This window comes from Hippocampus comes, unplaced genomic scaffold, assembly GCF_001891065.2.
Source record: "Hippocampus comes isolate QL1 unplaced genomic scaffold, H_comes_QL1_v1.1 scaffold242, whole genome shotgun sequence".
Classification (NCBI taxonomy): domain Eukaryota; kingdom Metazoa; phylum Chordata; class Actinopteri; order Syngnathiformes; family Syngnathidae; genus Hippocampus; species Hippocampus comes.
In genome coordinates, this window is record NW_017805385.1 from 1,150,662 (window position 1) to 1,173,408 (window position 22,747).

The 22,747-nt window shown below is 40.4% G+C and overlaps 2 protein-coding genes across 2 annotated transcripts in view; one reads left to right on the top strand and one right to left on the bottom strand.

The window, feature by feature from the left end:
* Positions 1-2,063: 2,063 nt before the first annotated feature.
* LOC109517665 (protein NDRG1-like) lies at positions 2,064-6,353 on the bottom strand. Its single transcript, XM_019872975.1, has 12 exons — positions 6,184-6,353; positions 5,823-5,928; positions 5,400-5,520; positions 5,246-5,308; positions 5,095-5,155; positions 4,731-4,817; positions 4,558-4,614; positions 4,296-4,462; positions 3,512-3,611; positions 3,365-3,400; positions 3,220-3,271; positions 2,064-3,087 (listed from the first exon to the last, which is right to left on the bottom strand). The coding sequence occupies exons 1-12, from the start codon at positions 6,232-6,234 to the stop codon at positions 2,897-2,899; spliced, it is 1,092 nt and encodes a 363-aa protein (XP_019728534.1). The 5' UTR covers positions 6,235-6,353; the 3' UTR covers positions 2,064-2,896.
* A 13,820-nt stretch (positions 6,354-20,173) lies between these two features.
* The window catches only part of LOC109517673 (protein tyrosine phosphatase type IVA 3-like), a 9,180-nt gene continuing 6,606 nt past the window's right edge, over positions 20,174-22,747 (top strand). Inside the window, exon 1 of the mRNA XM_019872986.1 lies at positions 20,174-20,492. The gene's annotated coding sequence lies outside the window, so the exon portion shown is untranslated. The remainder of the gene's footprint in view (positions 20,493-22,747) is intronic.

A 22,747-nucleotide genomic window follows, 5' to 3' on the forward strand; every position in this document is an offset into this window, starting at 1 on the left:
TCAGTGTTCATAATCTTGAGTTCTTCCAAGCACCGCGTCAAGGAAGGATGTCAAGAGGCAAAAATGGTCCTACCCACTCTTTTACAGATTATTTGCCCCAACAGTACTGTGAAAACAGACCTCCCAAGCATCCACTTTCCATCCATCCCTCCATCCAACTGTTCATTTAGTTTCTATACAGATTGTAGACATTAGGGTTGCAGATGAGATGACTAAAGGCAAGAGGCAGCTGCACCCTGCAGTGGTTCACGTGCAGACAAACAACCATTCACATCCACACCAATGGATAACTTCCATCCATCCATCCCGGCGCCTGATGGCCATTGGGAAATTTAAGATGACTCCCGAAGAGCCATAACATGGCCTAGCAATTTTTTTTTCTAAATAGGCTTTAATTCCTATATAATTTCCTATACACTCGGTCATCTTTTGATGAAACATAATTCCAGACCAAAAACAGGACAATTTATTGGGGTAGCCCGCATGCACAACAGCGCACCATTGGCCAAGTGCGCACACCAAGGGCTGCAGCACACACGGCTCGCGGATTGCGCTTGGCCACAGTAGTACAGGGACAGACAGAACAAAAAATGTGTTTATGCTTTGCTGGACAGTTGCTTGTGCGAACTAACAAAGCAGCGGAGTAACAAGCCCTGCGCACGTTGGATTTCAATGATTGGGATTCTGAGTTCCATTTAATTATGACTACCTTACTGCTATTTTCAAATGGTCACACTATATTGAGGCTCTTTAGAAGCCATGCCTCCATATATTCAACTTGATCATTCATTCAAACACGTTGATACTATTGAGCAACATCCAGACTGTGGATGGTATAATAAACAATGGCATTTTAGCTATGCTCACTGTGGAGCCAAGGCCGCCCTGGGAACCTCTAAGTTGTGAGTTCTAGGTATGTACTAATGTGCTTACATATGATCCCCACCCAATTGAAGTGGCTCCCCTCATACCCTTTAAATTCAGCATCGGAAAGGTGCGCAAGTCTGCCAAATTCTCAAAATAAGCTTGTAAATTAGACTTCCCCCGGAATGACAGAAGCAAGGATTCTGCACAAGGATGTGCAGACGACTTTAAATAAATTCTTAAGAGATTCCTTTCATCCATTATTCACCAGAGCATCATAATGCAAAGATTATCTTTGTGATCCAGATGCATCACCCTTCACATAAATAGTTGTGATTTTCAACACAGACAGTTCGTGTTTTCAATTTGTACCATCCATTTTCATCAACCCACACACCTAAACACTCAATGCATTCATACCGCTTCATAAGATTCTTTCTGCACATACAGTACATTCATTCATGAAGGACACACTCACATTCACCGACACATAAACTATGCTGAGAGGGCGAGTGATACTGTTTGCATGATGTATGCAATGTGCTATGCGTGTCTGCATGTAAAAAAAAAGGAATGATATCCCCCCACAAATCGTTACTGTACTGTGTTTCAAGTTGAAGCTGTTCAAAATTGATAAAACTGGGTGTGCGTGTATGCGCCTGTGTGGATTGCTATAATAAAGAAACCAAAAATCTCTGACGTTCAACCTTTTTAATGCAGACCATCTGTAATGGGTCAGGGCTTAAGATAAACCCATAAACGTCTACAATACTGAGCCAGGTGAATGGTAGTCATGTTGATACTTGACCGGGATCCATGCGGCTTGACTGTTTTGCATGTCCACTTCTCAGTGCAGAGGTACAGGGTTCTATTCCGACTCTGGTCTTCCTGTGTGGAGTTTGCATATTCTCCCCGTGCCTGCATGGATTTTCTCTAGGTACTCTGGTTTCCTCCCACATTCCAAAAACATGCATGGCAGGTTAATGAAACACTGCAAATTGTCCCTAGGTGTGATTGTGAGTGCGAATGGCTGTTTGTCTATGTGTGCCCAGTGACTGGCTGGCAGCCAGTTCAGGGTGTACCCCGCTTAATGCCCCTCGACAGCTAGGAAAGGCTCGCGGCCCACGCGTGGATAAGGCGAAAATGGATGGATGAATAGACTTTGTGTATAGACCATGTTCAATGCACGGAGCACCATCTAGTGACCAAAAGGGACACTCCAACTACAATATTTATTTGAGGAAAACATTTTATTCTCTTCAGTACAGTATATTACTTGCTAATTTTATGTTCACAAGGTTTAAAACAACAAGTTACGCCAGAAGGAGTCACTGCACTCCCCTCACCACCAATTCCAACCAATAGAATCAACTGTATTGTAGACTCATAGCTTTCTTAATCTGAAGTAATAAAAGGAAAAATAAAGTAAAAATCACATAATTTCATCTAGTATGAAGAAAAGTTGTATATATTTGATCTATCTATCTATCTATCTATCTATCTATCTATCTATCTATCTATCTATCTATCTATCTGCTGTGGTGCAACACTTGAAGCCTGGGCATTAGCAAAAGATGATCATTTATTTTTTGTACATATTTCTCTGAATCGTTTCTGCTAAAAAGTTTATAAAAAATTATCACATTACTGTATGTCACTGTTAAGCAAAGTAGCACATACTGTAAAACACCTAGTCATAGGAACTGATTTGATCTCTTGTCATCAGTAATGAATAAAATAATTACAAAAATTAATTCCTCAATAAAAATGCATGGATATTCTTATTAATAATACATCACATGTTTGCGCAATTAGTGGCAGTGGTCAGAAGAGGAGAATGCCCCTAATTGGAAAACCAAATTTTCAGCTACATCGAGGATGACAGGAGAAGCAGATTGTGGCAAATATGAAAAGGAGGCTAAAAAAAGCATATGTTAGTCACATTTATCTTTGACTTTGACCCTAAGTAGTTGCAGAGATCAGTAAAAACCAGATGCAAGAGCAAGCTGGGTGGATCTGTGCATCATGTGCTCTAGCATGCCACTTCATGTGTGGATTTTGAAATGATCCGGTCCATGTTGCTGTTAGAGATGCTCTCCATGGAGACATCAGTATGGGAGCGTCCTCGCTTCTCATGTGCCCGGCTCCGAGAGTTCTCCAGGGATGAGACACTGGAGCTAGATGTTGTCCGTGACCGAAGTCTGGTCATACTGGCACTGGATACTAGAGAGAGAGAAATTTGGTGTACTCAGTGTGGATTTCAAGGGGCTTCATATTTATGAATATCAATTTAAAGTTAAGAAAACAGGAACTGTGGCCTATGAATTGAAGCCAGGTGAATTTGTTGTCACTTACAGTATCCAAGGCCCTGGATGAAATATTTGAGGGCTTCAATCACTTTGGCTGGCTGTTATGAGACAAAAAAATAATAATTATAAACACAATATTTTCTGCTTGGAGTAGCGATTTACTTCACTTGTCCATCAACAGACTGGCATACCTGAACCACTTGAGGAAGTCCTCCACAGTCCGCCATCTAGAAGTTCAAAGTAACAATAGCTTCGGTCACACAAAAAGGTTCAGTTTGATAAGTTACCGAACAATAATAGATGATTTAGAACACATATTTTATATTGTCCGTGGTTACCTTAAGCAGCGTTGTCTTTGTTGGGTTCAGCTTGGAGTTGCAGTCAACCACAACCTCCACAAATGGAGAGCTGTCGCCTACAACCAGCAATGTGGAGCATCTGCGATGAAAACATGAATGGAGAAGTGGTTAGTTGAATTTTCAGTTGTGCCTGACAACAACAAGATTTCCCCAACCACATCCACAACACATCCAGACACTAAATGAACAAGCGCACAAGGCTCGACCCCTTGCGCCCCCCTGAATATAAATTCTTCAGCACACCAAGCTATTTGGGAAATGCTAAACTTCCACATTTCATAGTTTGGGGAAGGCCCTTTCTGTTTCGGTATCCTTGTGCCTCAGTTCACAAAGCAAGGTTCGTAAAGGCACAGTTCAACTCATTCAGTACCAGCCAATTCTAGACCAAGTCTGAAAAGACGTCTAAAAACGTCTTTGGGAGTGAATGAGTTTTAATGAGCTTGGTATTGAAGAACTTCAAAGCCCTGACTTTCTGTCATGTACTGATGGTGTGATTCCGATTCGCCTTTATTGTATCATTTTGAAAAAAATTGTCCCGGGCATTCAAGAAAAAAGAATGGTGTTGCATTAAATATATAAAAAAATTATACTTTCTCTACACCTGAACACACTTGCAGTACATCCCGTCACACTTCAATAGTGTTACTGACAATGGAGCAATTGAAAATTTATTCTGGGCTACTCACATCATTTCTAATTTGTAAAGAAAAAGAAATCAAATCTGAGACTTTTAGTCACAACTGAGCGAGAAGGTGGTTCTTACCTGAGGGTCCTGACATTGACATTTCCTCCAGGAACAGGCCTCTCCACCTCAAGAGCACTGCGGCTGTTGTAAGCGCGGAAGAACTGGCCCACGTTGTACTGGTTCATGGTTGTGCTGATGTTGTGGCGGTATGTAGCTATGAGGTCTTGGTTGGACTGGATCTCTTCCTAAAAGTCAGTTGTGGAAGGAAAAACAAGAGAGTGAATTAATGCAGTATCCAATGATCAGCTAATATTTTCTTCTGGTTGTCATGGTAACTTACCTTTCCGAATAAGTGTGTGATAATTGTGTCAGGGAGAGTGTGGGTCCATTCAGTAATCTGTAGCGTAGAGGGACAAATAAACACGCGTTCACATATGTAGCATAAATTTGATAATCATTTCAAGTTTGGCAAATAGAGTAATCACACACACACTGCCATGACACATGGCTGACCTTGTTTGTGACAGCATCTATTAATCCTTCAGCATTAGGGTTGATGTTGATCAGAACCAATCCATCCACCAGATCGGGGTGATTCAGCTATACCCGCCAACGGAAGACACAGATGTAATTAGTAGTTATAGTCGCATCTGATTCAGGCAACATATACATGATAAGTCAACAGCATTTGCCACATTGCATTTATCTTGGTGAAAGGTAAAAGGATAATGACGTCTATTTATTTTACAAGCTGTTCTTCAGGTTTGTTGGAATCCTAAATGTCAATTACAGGTATGGATATATTTCTTTCCGTGTATTTTCACTTGGAGCAACAATATTCTCACAAATGGGATTAAAAGAGGAAATGTGGACTGACGGCAAAATTGGCCAAAATGCAGGCACCTGCTCCAACTCCCAGTCCAATCACACTGTGCAACCTGTGAATCACATCCAGAATTAAGGCGTGATCTGTTGTATTAGTTGGAGATTATCATGGTAAAACTTCAGGATTATCAGGTCTGTCTCACCCGTAGCGTTTGAGCACAGCGAGCAGGGCTTCGGACAGTTGGTCTATGGTCGGGTAGGAATACCTTCAAAGTCAGAAGTCAACATTTTAAAGTGATATTATCACACCGTTAAAGCACGGTTTGAATAAACTTATGAATTATGGAGACTACTCACGATGTAGGGAAAGTTTGGGCCGCTTCGTGTTGCCCTGGTGCTTCAACATGACAAACAGGAAAATGTCTGAGGATTTCTTGCATGTCCTCATGTGCAAACAGAGTCTCAAAACATGACTTGTCTGTAGAAAGTGGGGAAAAAAATAGATATATTCAAACACTGTTTTATGCAATACTATTGAAATTGATAAATGAATATGAATGAATTACAATTGTGTAAAACATTTCCCACAAGACAATTCATAGTTAAAGATTCATGTTTTTAAACAATGCTATGTGAGCATTTGGCACAGCCATTAAAATTTCTGATGTAAGGTATTCATTCTATTGACTACATCATGGTTAAATTTCATTTCAGTTGGAATAACAGTTCCATGTGGCTACCATTAATTTCTGGCGGATAAAGAGCTTCAGTAATACGTACGATTCAGTCCAACGTCATGATACGTCAGAATGACTGGACGATTTGCTCTCGGCGTCCCCGCCATGACGCAGTGGACCTTCCCATACTGAGTGTCAACATGCTCCTCCTAAATAAAGACAAAAGAATTCACACTTGGAGATACATTGGCATGAGGATGCTTGGCAGGGGTCATTGGGTCGCTGAAGGAAACAAAAGCAGTTGAAAAAAAAAGGATCTTACATGCTTTGCTACAAAGGAGAAACGTTTACATTATGTTGCTGCACATTCATGCAAGACAATTTAAAAACGTGTTGAAATCCAGGTGTAACAGCCAAACCAAACAACCGTGTAAAATAGTTGATTTCTGTGTCATAATACTCACAGTGATGTGAGGCTCAAAGACAGAATCACTCTCATTCTCTTCCAGAACCATGACTCCTGTTGCACTCAAAGCCCAAATTACCGACACAAAGAAAACTTGCTAAAGATGCCGAGCTGTCCTGTGAATTCTTTCTTGCAGTAAAATATTCGTAGGGAGCACAATTATGCAGCAACCACTGCAGGATGTGTGGCAGACAATTTGCTTGAGCTGCTTTATATACACTCCAGCACTGATCTGCTGCTAAAGCTTCAAGTCCCACCTGGCTTACATGTGGCCAACTGACCTCAGTTTTAATCTCACCTGAGACTGTTCCCGTCCCACTGAGCCAGCACAGGATTTCTACATCAAGAATTAACTAAGCACCAAAGATCACCTAGACATGACGTTAAGCTTCAGTCTGATCATGTATCTGATGACACAGAGAGCAAAACAACAATCCTACATGTGACTGGTTACTTTATTGAAGGCTGAAACACATGACAGAATATCATAGAAAGTAAATGCAATTTTTAAAATTAAAGAAAACACATCAATGGCTTCATCATTAAGCATAGTGCACATGTTCAAAAGGGAGTGGGAATAAGTAAAAAAATAAAATAAAATCATCACCGATGGTATACTTTTTCAAATGATCAAAACTCGACTTAAATAGTAAACGTTTTAAAAACTAAGCTCAAACAGGGTGTCATAGTTTGAATATATGTTTCCATGCATTCTGTAAATAGCTATGGTAGCACAATAAACAAGATGCATGCGTCAGCCACAGCACCTTCAGCCAAGCCATGAAGTGGCATGTCAATTTCCTAATCCTAAATGTGCCATCTGTTCACAGAATACTGCTTACTTGTCCTTGACACTTGACTGCAATTTACTAATGTACTGCACTGCACTACATCTTACTTTGAAAAATCTGCATGTCTTCACCAAGGTATATGTGCACACAAATGAAATACAAAAATATGCAATGTAACAAGTCAAACATATACTTCTGAAAAGTATTTGCAAATGTGGCCACTGGACCTACAGAAGAAAATATGATGCTGGTCTTGCCGAGGTTCTTGTTAGTTTTTCTACAAAATTTGAAATAAGTCCATTCATTGAGTTAATGTTGGATGAAAGGACTTGACTCGGAATCTCTTTTCTTTCCTGAAATGTCCAATTCAGGGCCAATTGAATGTAAGTTTGCCCTAAATGTTTGCACTGATAACAACTACTCTGCGAGAAAAACACCTTCTACACCCACAGTGAGAGAAATAGAAGCATTGTCAAACGTGTAACATTGTGTACACAAAAACAGCACAGCACAGCAAAATAGGTACGGGTATTTCCTTTTTGAGCTGGACTGGATATTTGGTTTATTTTTCTTTGTTTAGGTTAAAAAAAACAACTGAACATTTATTTAAAAAAAAAAAAGGTGACTCCTAAGCATAAACTGGAGATGTACCGAATGCGTTACATAAATGAAGTGCTTATACCGGAGTGAAAATTTGTCTAAAATTTCTGTCACGTTGAGAGATTAATTATAGATAACAGAAGACAGGAGAAATTAAAGGTGTGAATATGCAATTTGAAATTTCGCATTCCCTGCATCATTGCCGTTGGAAAATCTTTTTTGGTTTGGAGGATAAATTCAAATGCATAGAATAGAGACAGTAACATCTGGTTGAACGGAAACCAAAGCAGACTGGTTCCGCCTTTAAGATTTATTTACAATGCCGAGAACTGTGCAGCCAGAGCAGGTAATCCCTTTAGTCATGGCTGAAAGTAGAGGGCAGCAGATGGGTCGCATTCAGCTTCACGTCAGCGTGAAGCCTGTTCATCATCTTTGGAACCCTAATGAAACACTGACCTGCTGGCCTAATTCATCACCGATGGCTGTCCCATATTCTTTAAAATTATTGCCTACCAATGTGGGCCTTTTACTCAAATTTACATGTGATATCGTGACGAACCTTACTTTACCTGTTCGACTGAGGTCAGCCTGGACCTTGGCAGTGTGCATATATGACTCACTGAAATTTTTTTAACTTAATTAAAGTCTAACCACAGGAATGAAAATTAACTTACTCGGCAGTAATGTTATGTACATAATCATAATTGTTGTAATTAGTTGAGTGAGAGGTGAGGCACTTCCTTGGGCGCCAGTCAATTGCAAAATGCAACCATTCATGTTTAATTGAGGGCCAATTAACTTTAACAGCATGCTTGTGGAAGGCTGGGGAAAATCCACGCGAACACAGGATGAATATGCAAATTTCACATAGGGGCCACACGTCGCCAAGATTCGAACCCAGGACCTATTTAAGGTGAGGCACGTGTGCTAACCGCTGGTTTGTAGTTTTGTCTAAAATGACATCAATTATAAGAACATGTCTTATGGAATTTTTAAATTGTGTTCTGACAAAAGTACAATGTAATCATATTCATAAAAGCACAGGCTGTACACTCAACTCACGTGATATGTCATTTACTCGTTGAATCCACTAGATGGAGATTTGAGCCGCAGTGCTGCTGCTTGACTTGGTAAGATAACAAATTAGGACGAAATAAAGTGTATGGTACTATTCCTGACTGATTTATTAATTCCTCAAGGACTGTGTCTGATTTACCTTATTCTATAGTGCATGTGTTCCAAGGGGAGGATTTGGACCAGGGGTGGGCAACTCCCATCCACGAGGGTCACTATCCTGTGTGATTGAGATGTTTGCCTCCTCCAACAAACCTGATTCAAATGATCAAGATCATTATCTGGCTTCTGCAGAGTTCACTGAGCTGATCAGGTGGGAAACATCTCAATTATGCTGGTTAGCGGCCCTCGAGAACCTTAGTTGCCCACTCCTGATTTGGACAGTGAGATGGAAACTTTTGCGAGCGCTATCACAAACTGTTTCATGGAAAACATTGTCCACAGATCAGATAAAACTTCGATTTGTTTCTCTTTTTCTCAACATGTACTTTCTTTGTCATGCTGACAATAGGCTGCCATGGTAAGTACTTAGCGTGCAGGTGAAGTCCCAATCTCTGACTCTCAGCTTTCAAAACATTCTAAATATAACACAGCAGCTGCTGCTTCTTGCGACATGCTTGACTGTGTGGACGTTTTTTTTTTTTTTTTTTGTATAACTGTGCGTGAACAGTATTGTAGCATGCTATTTGTGTAAATGAGCCGACATGCATGTGTTCAAGTTTTATGAGCATGGCAATGTGTGAGTGTGTGTTTGTGTGCACGTCTACATCCAAAAGCCCACCAGAGTTTCCATGTTTCCTTTTATAGTATGAGTGCCAGTCAGGATGTGTGGTGGTATTGTCAGGTCAAGCAAAGAACTACTTATATTAATTTCATTGTACTTTGCTGCAAAGGTCAAGACAAAGCTTCTGAAGCCTTCAAAAAAAAAAAAAAAGAAAAACATTACAGCCACAAGCACAAGTTTCATATCAATATCCCCATAATATAAAATAGAATGTATGGTGGTGTAATAAGACATATGTAAAACCTTTCGTGTAATCTGTATTTCTGCATAAATTGCTCATAATTGATGATCTGATCTCCATTTAAGTCACAATTTGATGAACATTATTTCTTAAACTATTACCACCTATGTGTTTCTGTGTTTTTACTGAACACAACATCAAAACCTCAATCGTACCCCTAACAGAAAATGGTAAATTTGAGCCATCCATCCTTTTTCTGATCCGCTTTATCCTCACAAGGGTCGTGGGGCGTGCTGGAGCCTATCCCAGCTGTCTTGGGGCAGTAGGCGGGGTACACTTTGAACTGATTGTCAGCCAATTGCAGGGCACACATCGACAAACAGCGCTCACACTCATACTTACGGACAATTTAGTGTGTTCCATTAACCTGCCACGCATGTTTTTGGAATGTGGGAGGAAACCTGAGTACCTGGAGAAAACCCACACAGGCACGGGGAGAACATGCAAACTCCACACAGGAATCGAACCCTGCACCTCTGCACTGTGAGGCCGACACGCTAACCAGTCGACCAAGACAAAGCTTCTGAAGCCTTCAAAAAAAAAAAAAAAAAGAAAAACATTACAGCCACAAGCACAAGTTTCATATCAATATCCCCATAATATAAAATAGAATGTATGGTGGTGTAATAAGACATATGTAAAACCTTTCGTGTAATCTGTATTTCTGCATAAATTGCTCATAATTGATGATCTGATCTCCATTTAAGTCACAATTTGATGAACATTATTTCTTAAACTATTACCACCTATGTGTTTCTGTGTTTTTACTGAACACAACATCAAAACCTCAATCGTACCCCTAACAGAAAATGGTAAATTTGAGCCATCCATCCTTTTTCTGATCCGCTTTATCCTCACAAGGGTCGTGGGGCGTGCTGGAGCCTATCCCAGCTGTCTTGGGGCAGTAGGCGGGGTACACTTTGAACTGATTGTCAGCCAATTGCAGGGCACACATCGACAAACAGCGCTCACACTCATACTTACGGACAATTTAGTGTGTTCCATTAACCTGCCACGCATGTTTTTGGAATGTGGGAGGAAACCTGAGTACCTGGAGAAAACCCACACAGGCACGGGGAGAACATGCAAACTCCACACAGGAATCGAACCCTGCACCTCTGCACTGTGAGGCCGACACGCTAACCAGTCGACAACCGGGCTGCCGAATTTGAGCCCAATTAGCCATTTTCCTTCTCCACTGTCATTAGTGTTAATTACAAGGTCTCAGGTGTGAATGAAGAATGTGCGTTAAATTTGGTCTTATCACACTTTTCTAATACTGATCACTTTCAGTTCAATATGGCACAATCACAGCAAAAAAGATATAAATGTGTTGTTATGGTTTGTTTCGTTCCATCAAAATGACTCTCAACTGTCCTTAGTTGAGTCTGAATGCTTGTTTGTCTCTGTGTCCCACGATTGACTGGCCTCCAATCCAGGGTATTCCTGTGCCTCTAACCCCTTTGTCAGCTGGAAGAGGCTCCAGCACACTCGCAACCCTAATAAGGATAAGCAGTATATAAAATGAATGGATGTCTTATACTTCAGAGTTAAATACAACTAGACTGATTGGGAGGCACACATGCTGTCCCATAAATATATTATAACTATATGAACAGTAATCTTTTGCTTCATGGAGGCCATCCTCACTGGTCCCTTCACTTTCAGGTTTATTTTTTGTTGCCTGGAGAGCACTCAGCACCAGGCTGGGAAACCCTGCAATAAATAATACTTACTGGTAGTACTCATGTAACTCTTTGTATCTATCAAATTACGTGGTCTCTTAAAACTAGCTAGCAACATAGTGACTCTTCTGCTTGAACCCTAGTATCCCAGATAGCAAAGACATTTGGCTCACATTCGGCATGAAGCTGGCACAGGTGGCATTGCGTCGGCACTGGCATAAGGCATGTGGGCCGAACATGGCACTGGCTTGACTCTGGCAAACAAGATGTGGGCCAGTTGTTGAGTGAAGTATGTGGCCCAGAGTTGTAAATTGATTTCTGGGCCACATACTTCACTCAACAACTGGCCCGCATCAATTTACAACTCTGGGCCATATATGGGCAGCCAGTATTGCGCCACCCTTAAATGCAGTTTCAGATTTTTTTTTCTACGCACAGCGTTGTTTTACATCGCAGACGTAAGCGGAATTCTATTCATCACACACACATTGGCACATGCACACACTCATGATTGTGCACGCTCGCTCATGCGCACACACTAATTAAACGTGGTCAAGTAAGATTATGTTGAAGTCGACTGACATCAGCGAAAGAAGGTACAAGTATTGAATTTTAGGGTTTTTTGTTTTTTTCCCTTGTACATATATTATTTTGTTACTTTATGTAAACTCTTCCGTAAAGCGCTTTGTTGCATCTGCAGCTGTTGTGAAAGCGTTATATAAAGATGCATTGTATTGTATGTATCACAGCCAATCAATAGTGGAAAGAACATATAAATACGTTGTACTTGTACATACAGAGTCAGCCAATATAAGGTAAAAGGAAAAATGTAATCATATTTTAATGTATTATTTAATTAATTTAATAGCTTATCGGTACATTTATTCAGAAATCATGACAGTAATATAGGTTACCTTCCGCCTCTATACAATTAGAAGAGGTGCTCAAAGTGGTGGCCATTAGGTTTCATACCAGATATTTACACGCTTGGGTAGCTTTGGCCAAAGTGTCCAATGGGATTGTTGTGCATGCAATTCAATTTCTTATGGGCACCAATGGAAATCTGTTTTCTGCGATACACGGCATCCTTTAGGGACACCTATGCAAGCTCCGTCGTTTCCTTGACTGTTAAGTGTGAAGATAACAAGTGCTCTCAAATACATTGTTCCCTCGCTACTACACGGTTCTGCTATTGCAGATTCGGTTGTGACGGTTTGTTCCTCCTTAAATGTTTCGGTTGCTGTGCAGTTTCTGAAGCTCTTTTATGCATTTCATCTTTATTCTGTCATATAGGCTTGATGAAACTTGGATTACTCAGTGACATTTTGTCAGCATGTCGAGCTTTCTCCCAGTGAGAGTGTTAGCTCTCTTCCGTGTCATCAGCATCCAGCCCTGCACTCTGTTGTTACTTTGTATTGTCGTCAATAAAAACTTTTACTTGTGATGTCATGTGTCATGTCATCTTCTGGGTCCTAATCCCACTCCTCACGAGACAGATTCACGCTCTAATTCGTTGTTACTGTATTACTTTTTCCATGGGGATCCTAGTATTATTGTTGTCCACTTGCACTGAAAAAAAGTACATGATTTTCGGTTGTGCATGATTGAACTCGGTTAAACTAACACATATCATTGGTTTATTTTTGTGGTAAAAATACGAAAATTACATCAGATTACCACATTTTAATCATGTCTAAATGATGCATACGTCCCAATTAAGTACATTCAAAGGATCTTTTTATTCAGTGTAGAGTTACCCGACATTGTTTCTTTTGTTTCGGTGTACATAAAGCTTGACTCCTTTCATGCTGATACACAAGGCGTGCTGCCTGTTTATTCCTGTTAGTCCATCTTAATAGCAATTCAACTTTCTTTGTCGATTCGAAATTGCTTCTGGTAAATAGTGAAATGAGACTTTGGCCCGCCCAGCTGTGTTGTTGCAGCAATTACCACACAGTAATTGACAACCTTAATAAGCACAAGAACAAAAAATGAAACTACAAAAAATTGTGTAGACTCCACCCCATCATGGCAGTCACATTTCTTAAATGATAATTATAGTTAAGTGCTCATATTCTCTTCATGTGTTTTCAATTTTACGTGTACTACACACATTACAACTTCCGCTAATTGTTATAAGCCCAGACTGTGATTTATGTAATGTTTAAAATGGCATTCTACCTGCAATAACTGCACTTTTTACATCTTAAACTGATAAGCATGTGCTCACGCTGATAAATATCCCTGAACTAAAGCTGATTTATGTTGGTTGTTACAGCATACACTAGCCCCCCACATTGCAAACCAGCCACCAGGCCGGCGGTGAGATGCCGCAAGGCAACCGACTAGCTGCTAACATTGGCGAGCTGGCATCGTATTATATAAATGTATATAAATTTAGCCAATGACAGCTTTCCAGGTATTAATTAGTATTTTTATTTTGGGCGTATTAACTTACCAACAGCTGTTGCGAATCAGCTGGGATCCCACCCCACAGTGATGATGTATACCTTGTAGTTGCTGAGTATTTACTAATGCCGTATGTTTTTTTTTTTTGTAAATAAAGCTGCATAGTTAGACAGAACTGGCGACTATAAATCACATTCTCGCAAATTTGTTCTATCTTGAGAGTGAAAAGACCTAAAAAATGGGGGCCTCCATGATACGATGTTTTATGTATTTTTTGGAATTAATCATTTATAGACTTAAGCAAACAGCAAAAAGATGATATGCATGTTCAAAATACAACAGGAAGTTTTGACATCTTGCCCTTATATTGAAAAAAAATGGTGTGTTGAAATTACCGTATTCAATTTTATTTTGTCAAGTGTTTGCACAAAATCAAAGAATCAAACTTGAAATAGTAAATTAAGCTTAACTGTTTCCATTGTAGTTCCCCTTGAATGTTGTACTGCTACTTTAATGGCAAATATGACAATATGTATTGTAAATGTGTTAATCTGACTTGGCTGTCAGTGCCTTAAAACTTCCTGCGCATGCCTGACCAAACTTCTGAAACATGTTTTGTGACATTCACCAGGTGAACAAAGGAACAGACAAAAAGAAAAAAAAACCCGACATATTTTGGAAGAGGTATTAAACCAATGCACGCATAACCTTGGCAGAGCTGGCAGACCAACAGGCTTGAGCGGTTTATGTGTCAAATGAAGCCTGTGGCCTTCATACGTCGGAAGTGAGAGAGGCCCTGCCCTGAACCTAAGTGTCCTTTGGGCTATTCAAAAATCACAAGACTGCCAGCTGAGATTTGACCTACAAGATCTCAGCTCATATTTCCTGAGAACATTGCGACAACCATGTTCAAGCCAACTGCGCTGCGCTGTTTGAGGCATCAACATCGACGGCACTCTCACGGAGGATCAAATTGACTACTAAAGTGTTATGGTCTGTTATGACTTGGTTTGTGGCAAATTAGTCATCTCATTGTTGATCACAGATTATTGCACATCACGCCCCAGTAAAACAGCAAATGATTTCTTGAGTTGGTTTTAAGTGTCCGAGGGACCTGTTTGGTCAGTGGTTGATCCGAAAGTTATGAAATTATGTTCATGGGTCTTGAATAATTGATTTGATGATAATTCAATGTGACACTAAAATCCATCAACCTTTCAGTATGCCTTTGTGTTTCATTTTCTTATTGTAAAGACATCCACTCATGTTCTACTGTTTGTCGTGAGTAAGGTGGAGCCAATCCCTTGTGACTTTGAGGCGAGACAAAGCCTGGACTGGTCACCGGTCAAGAGCAGGGCATGTACAGACAAGCAATTACTCACACTGACGTTCATACGTATGGAAAGTTTTCTAATCCACGAACCTCACATTAGATACGGATTATTTTGGGTCAATGCTGATACTAATATTCGGGGTTTAAAAAAAGCCCATGCCCGATATATCAGTCAACAACAATGATTCAAGACAAATAAGGAGAACATTACTAAATAAAAATCTCAAAATTAAAAGTTGAATTCGTTACACTGTCAACATGAGAACTGTAAAATGCACAAGTTATGTATTGTGATTGTTTTGTAATTGTGGGCACGGGTATGAACAGTTGCATAAATGTTTATTTATCTCACAAAGATCATTTACGCAACTTTAAAACACTCTATACTAGTCTTACATTGATAATGGTGGACATGGGAGTTAGCAGTTGCCTATATTTTTATCAAAAAAAAAATGATGCAAATCGCCATTTAATAGTACTGTTACATTAGTCAGTGGTTCTTAACCTTCTTAGAGGTATCGAACCCAAGCAGTTAATGTGCACATTCACCGAACCCTTAATTAGTGAAAAATAAATACATATATTTTTTTACAAATTCAAGATGTAAAAAAACACATTTATTAAAAACAGAAAAAAGTAAATAAAATTTCAAGAGATACGTTTTTTTTTTTTTTTATTGTACGACGTACTATCATGACAGTCACACTTAACGACTAAACGAACTAAATTTCCCACAGCACTTATTGGACAAGCAATGTCACGTGATCATCTGCAGCCAGTGATGGCCAAGTGGGCGTGTCATAACTAATTGACATGTTGAGTCGGGTGTGTCTTACACTCCATGGCAGAGGCTCCGTCGAACCCCTGAGACCGATTCACTGAACCCCTAGGGTTTGATCGAACCCAGGTTATGAACCACTGCATTAGGTAATGGTGGTCATGGAATCAACAGTTACATATAGATTTGTTAATTTCACAAAGATGCCATTGATATGCTGTTAATTGCTGTAATAAACCCTAAAACTTTTGTGGAAAAACTGGAATGCTCTCCTCGATGTACCCCAAACAGCTTGTTTCTGCACGGATGTTATTGTCGTGTTAACCATTCCATTGATTAACCAGTCGCTCTCTATTTCCCCTCCATGTTTGTTTCTGGAATTGGGAAGAAAAGGGGAATTGTATACCAACTTCACACAGGGAGGCATAAGGTCGGATTCTGAACCCAGACCTTCATATGCACCACCTGGCCTCCTTCTTCAGAGATTCATTGGCAGGAAATATTTGATATACTGTATATGGTAGTGGATTTCAAAAGTCTATGCATCGCTGTTCAAAGTGGGCTGAGATAGGATTCAGCTCACCCACAATCCTTGTGAGAATAAGCGGTCTAGAAAATTGTTAGATGGATGGACAGATGGATGGATGCATGGGTTTATTTTAAATTGTGGCAGGTGTGTGCTGACCACATTTAACATGACTGTGACCGTTTAATTCTGAACATAGACATCTGAGCTGCAAATTTTTACCTCCCCTCCATAAAATACTTTTTTTGATTGAGATATACAGATTATGTTGAAAGTAACACTGGCCAGTAATGCGCTGGAAGAAAAATGTGTCTCGCTACTCATTACTACCTTTATCCATTCTTTATGTTGAGTTGTAGGATTTCACATTTAAAATGCACCAAAATGCCACACGTCCAAGCAATGTGGTTATTTTTATCTGGAGGAGGCTTTTTTTAAGCAGTTCATGTGCTAGATCAGTCACTTTAACCTCCACTTCAAATGATTGATAGTAAAGAGAGGCCCCAGTCTGGTCTGCTTTAAAAAGGTTGTGCCTGTGTCAGTCTTGTGACTCTCTGGCCTGACATATTGTACATACTCGAACCAAGTTAAAAACAAAAACAAAAAAAAAAAAAACCCCAAACGAAGACCCAAGACTCCGCATGTATCTAAATTTACAGGTACTGTATTAAGTTGTTGCCTCCATCAATGACTGTTGGTCTGGAAAATATTTGACTTCTATTAAATTAAGCACATATACATGTCATTTTCACATTTCACATTTTTCATGAGCTGAACTGAAGGATCCAAGACTTTTTGTGCAGAGAAAGCTAAGTTGAGTTTACACATTGGTCACTAATTAGTCTAAATGTCTGTTGGTGAGCACTTCTCCTGTGCCAAGATAATACATCCCCCCACGCGTGTGGCATATCAAGATGCTGATTAGACCGCATGATTGTCATGCAGGCGGCTTGGTGGTTGACAGGTTAGTGGTCGGCCTCAGAGTGCAGGGGTGCAGGGTTCGATTTCGGCTCCGGCCTTCCAGTATGGAGCTGCATGTTCTTCCCGTGCCTGTGCGGGTTTTTTCCGGTTATTCCGGTTTTATCACACATTCTAAAAATATGCGTGGCAGGTTAATGGCACACTCTAAATTGTCCCGAGGTGTGAATGTGGTTGTTCATCTATGTGTGCCCTGCAATTAGCTGGCAATCAGTTCAGGGAGTACCCCGCCTACTGCCCGAAGACAGCTGGGATAGGTTCCAGCACGCCCCGCGACTCTTGTGAATTTTTTTTCCCCAAGATGGCGCCTGAGTAGGCAGCCGGCAAGGGCTCTTCAAGAGCCTTGCATTTTTTGTTGTTTTTGTCTTGTGTTTTGTCACATGGTGCTGTTGCTACGTCGTGTGGACCTGATGTGGATTGTTTTCAGCATTTTTGGCCACGACATTCGTCAAAGAAGAAGAATCTGTGCTTGGTGGTTGCTCCTTCTCGGCAGCACACGCGTACCAGTACTGATTTTGATTGGGAGGAATGTCGGTGCCATTTGACTGTCGTTGCTGGACAGCCCCAGGGCGATTGTGTTTTGCGCCTGCAATGGGCAGCATTTTCACAGCCCCGTTTTGTTCAACGGAAAAGTCAGTGCTGTTGGATAGTCTGCGGCTGGATGGATGCATGCCTAGAGGAGCCAATGATGAGAAGAAAGGAGCGTCAGCGCAGAGCGCCGATGTGTATGTGGAACTGGGAGTCGCGGCTTGGAATTGAAGCGGATTTACATGGGACAGGAGATGAGAGACAATCTCTCTTTCGTTAATGGACGCTACAGCTTCTTTTTGCTTTCAAACTTAGCTTGTAGCAGACGTGTGAACATTTTGAGCATGATGTCTTTGACCCACTGGTGAAAAGGACACTTTGATTCGCTCCTCTTTCATCTATAACTGCTTCAAACAACAATGTGTATGCAGGAAAAGTGGTTAATATTGCACAACTCTCTGTGTCTTATGAGTTGTGTTGTATTATTTTGTCATTTTATGTTAACTGTTCTTTTGATGGCGGCGCAAGACCCAGAGCGGCTCCTCTTGTTGTCTTGTTGTCTGGTTGAGAGAGAAGAAATTTCATCTGTGCTGTATGTTGCACATACAGCACATTTTACAATAAAGTTGTACTAGACTTGTGAGGATAAGCGGATCAATAAATGGATGGATGGAAGGATACCATCCCATACAATAACCCACCACCACCACTATGGCCGACTCATTCCACAACATAACAATCGCATATTGCCACCACCTGACGCAATACATACCGTCTGACATTGCACTGTACAGTGAACATCGGGACTCATCAAGAACACCTCATCAAAGTGTGAATGTGAGTGTAATTCCAACTCAAATCGAATACGACGGTGAACAGCAATCTGATCGAAACGCCAGTGGGGATGATAAGCGTGCAGATGAGCTTTCCTAAAATGGTTTCGCACAGGTTGTACAAATCAAGATGTTCAGGCGGCTGGCCTCAGAAAAACTTGGGGTTGAATATGGCTTCAGTAGAGTACTGTTGGGTTTTTCTCTCAATCAGATTTCAGCCTATATGTGCTGTAATGTCTGTCTAATCTGCTTTCAGTAATACAGGTCAATGTAACTTAAGGTATTAGAAGCGAGCACTTGATGATCCTATAGCAAAACAAATCGCAGCAATCTTCACACATCAAACTCTTTACTAATCAGCATCTACAGCGAGTATGGTGTATATTTTTCATATGTTATTAGATCAATATTGATTTGGAACTTCCACCCCCACTCCCACTCAATCATCTCTTGTCACATCTCCTAGAGAGGGGGACACCACAATGAGGTACAAATTTCCCATACAAATGACAGTGATTTTATGCCATGATGCCAATAGAAATCCATTTCATGTAGCCTTTATTGTGTCGTGTTCAGCTGTTACATATCACACAATGCACATTCCAGAAACTGCCACTGATGTTATTAATCAATCCTGGGGACATATTGTTATGTCTTTAAAGAATCCAGACATTCATTCCCAGGTACATATTATTGTTATTTCTTTCACGTGTTAGAGTAAAGGCGGGTCTGAAAATGGCTGACACTGAATGAGTGAAGAAGTGGATTAAGTTGGATAAGTTCCTACTGAAGGCCCAAGTACCAAACGCATGGCTGGCACTAGTTAAAATACACCCAAATTTCATTGAAGAAAAAGTGACAAAATCCATCCAGTCTTGCCAAACTGCCTCCCAAAACAGATGTCTTTGTGAAAGCTTCATAACAATATCCACGGAAGCTGTTCTCAGCTCCTTGTGTCTGTGAGAAACAGTTTCAAACAATAGCGGGGTTGCAGTAAAAACAAAAACAACAAGCAACCCTTCTTTGGAGATAGTTAATGCCAAGGAGTGCACTCAAAGGTTTGACTTGTCCAACCTGTCTGGTAGCTTGAAGGGCTGTCTATTTTTAGAAGAAGGAATAAGAAGGAGAAAACCCGAGAAGGCACAACCCAGGAGACCAAGATTTATTTTTATTTTATTTTTTCGCAGACGACTTCCAACTGCTGAAGAATGATTGGTTAGCACCTTATAACCAACAGTGTTGTTTGGAGTAGGGAACTGCGCTATAATTGTCACAAGTGCTAACCAAATACCTGCAAGGTGGAAGAGAAGAGAAGGGAAGGGAAGAGAAGGAAAGGGAAGGGAAGAAACGGAAAGGAAAGGGAAGGGAAGGGAGGGAAGAAAGGGGTGAAGTGGATGGGGAGGAGGCGGCGACGGGGGAGGAGTGAGGCTCTTCTCCCTCTAAGAGCATTAACTGTCGAGTGTTCTGGCGGTGACAGGACTGTCAGGGTCAGATGGCTGCTCAGCCTGATTACACCGGCTCACTGTATATCCTCGGCTACTATACTGCATACTGCCAAGCTAGCACGTTCTAGTTGTGCGGCGCATTTCGCATTTCGCTTCTTTTCTCGGGGAGGCAGAAGCAGCTCGGCGTCATCCGGGAAGGAGCTACAGGTGGTTGCACAAAACCGTCAAGACTACAGTTTTCTGCTGGACGTCGTAGGGAGAACCACGCGTGTTACGTCTCTCTCGAGAGATGACTTAAAGCGGTAAGGGCAATTCTCACCAGATTCTCTTTGTTGTCGCTGAACTCCCGAGATGCGCGCTAACTTTGCAGTTTGCTGCCATCTAGAAGCTAGTGCATGTGGATATAAATACTGTACACCCGTGTGTATTCGGTGTCAAAAGGGGTTTACGAACAGACGAGCTGCAGCCTCTGCAATATCGTAGCGTAACCGCGGCTCGTCAATTTGTGGAGCTTCCCATTCCTCTGAACCTTCCAAGCAAGAGACGTGCGGAGCAGGCTCAGAGAATAAATACAGAGGTGGCGAAAGTACTCTCATTCTACTTTGGTAGAAGTACAGACATCAAAAATACTTTGGTAAACATAGATTACTGGTTCGTCTCCTTGACTGCAGTACAAAAGAGAAAAGATTACAAATAAAAATGTTCCTGTCAAATTGGTACAGGGCTGGGACTTAATAACTGTGTTTAACCTGGGAGGTGAATGGTTTGGGAGAATGATTTGAACCTGTAAAGCACTTTGAGCCAAAATCTCTATGAAAATTGTTATATAAATAAAGTTTTGATTGATTGATTGAATTCGATTTTACATGTACTGTATCTGTATTTGACTGTTTCTATTACGGCGTTTACTTTTACTCTCTACATTTAGACACGATACCTGGAGTTTCTACGCCTTATTTTGCCAAATCAGACTTGTTCCTGTTTTCAACCTGTGGTGATGATGACAGGAAAAAGATGTAAATAGAGAAAGATAAAGTGAACTGCAGTTAATAATGGTTGAGATTTTGGAGTCTTCAAGGTGTAAAAACAAAAACAAAAAAAAAACCCAAGCAGGAGTGACATTGAGGAACAGAACCAAAGAACAATTAACAACATCGCATCAGATTGAGAGAAGCAAGATATTACCAATCCATGGAATTGTTTAAGAGAACTGTTTGATATTTTCGGCACATACAAGTTGGGTGCATTTTTTTCAGGTTTCCTTGCCAATTTAGTTTCTCTTTTTTTTAATTTTTTTTATCTCAATTGACAATTACAGCAAAGTTGGATGGAAACACTTTATTTTACCAGAAAAGTCAAACTGGCACTAGCGAGCTATTGGTTTAAAGAAATGTTTTTTAATGGGTATTGTATATAACTGACAGTAAAAAAATAATTTTAAAGCTTTTATTTAAGTATATTTTTAATCCATGATCTTTAAAGGAATACGCAAGTTTAATCAGTATGTTTAATTCTAGTAGTATTTTTTATTTATTTAGCACAAATATCTGTACTTTTACTTAAGTATAGAGTGTAAGTACTTTTGCCATTTCATATACTGTGCCTGAATTGATAGTTTGTCACAATGAAAAAAAAAACAAAAAAACAAAACAAGAAACACCTGGGCACAAAATACTTTCCCTCTTTTTTTAAGTACTGAGCATTGGCTCAGGCTTTTATGTTTTTAAAGTAACATACTGTAGCTTTGTTAACTATGTAAACAAAATTGCTAAATTAGACAGTAATGATAAAGAATCATTTTAGGAGCTGTCAACATCGAATAGGTCCCCCCTGAATAACACCACGGATGGGGAATATCTTGCTTGTATGAGTTTGTTACAACATCATTGCTTTTCAGGCTCCCTGGTTCATGTTGCAGCTGAAAGGTCTCAAAGATCTCAATCAGTTAATCAATCAATATCTCAACGGGGGTTGACTTCACCTCTCTCTATTTATGTCTTTTTTGAGGTGCGTCATTTGCAGAGGTTGAAAAAGTTTTGACAAATTAATAAGTAGAAAGTACCGGTACATAAACCTGTTTTAAAATGTAGGGAGTTCAGTGAAAACATCATCAGAAAAATACTCTGGTACAAATACCTGAAAAATCAACTGAAGTACAGGAACAAAGTATTTGTACTCCATTACTTGCCACCTGTGCACACAAACGATGCACAACTACATGTGTCAACCTCATCAGGTATTTAGCACGTTTTTTTTTTTTTCCCCCAGCATGACCTAGGACAGGTGGTACGCAAGGCTCCGCCCCTTTCAGGTGTTAACTGGGTGTCATTTTTATGGCAGTACAACACTGTAACAGGAATGATCCATTTTTGCCAGACTGCCTCGCTGGGTTCTATACCCTCAACCCATAGTAAACTCACTGCAGTCAGTTGTGCAGTTCTATAGAAAGTTAAGTTTTGTGTGTGTGTGTGTGTGTGTGTGTGTGTGTGTGTGTGTGTGTGTATGTGTGTGTGTGTGTGTATGTACATTGTATGTACATACTGTATGTGTGTGTATA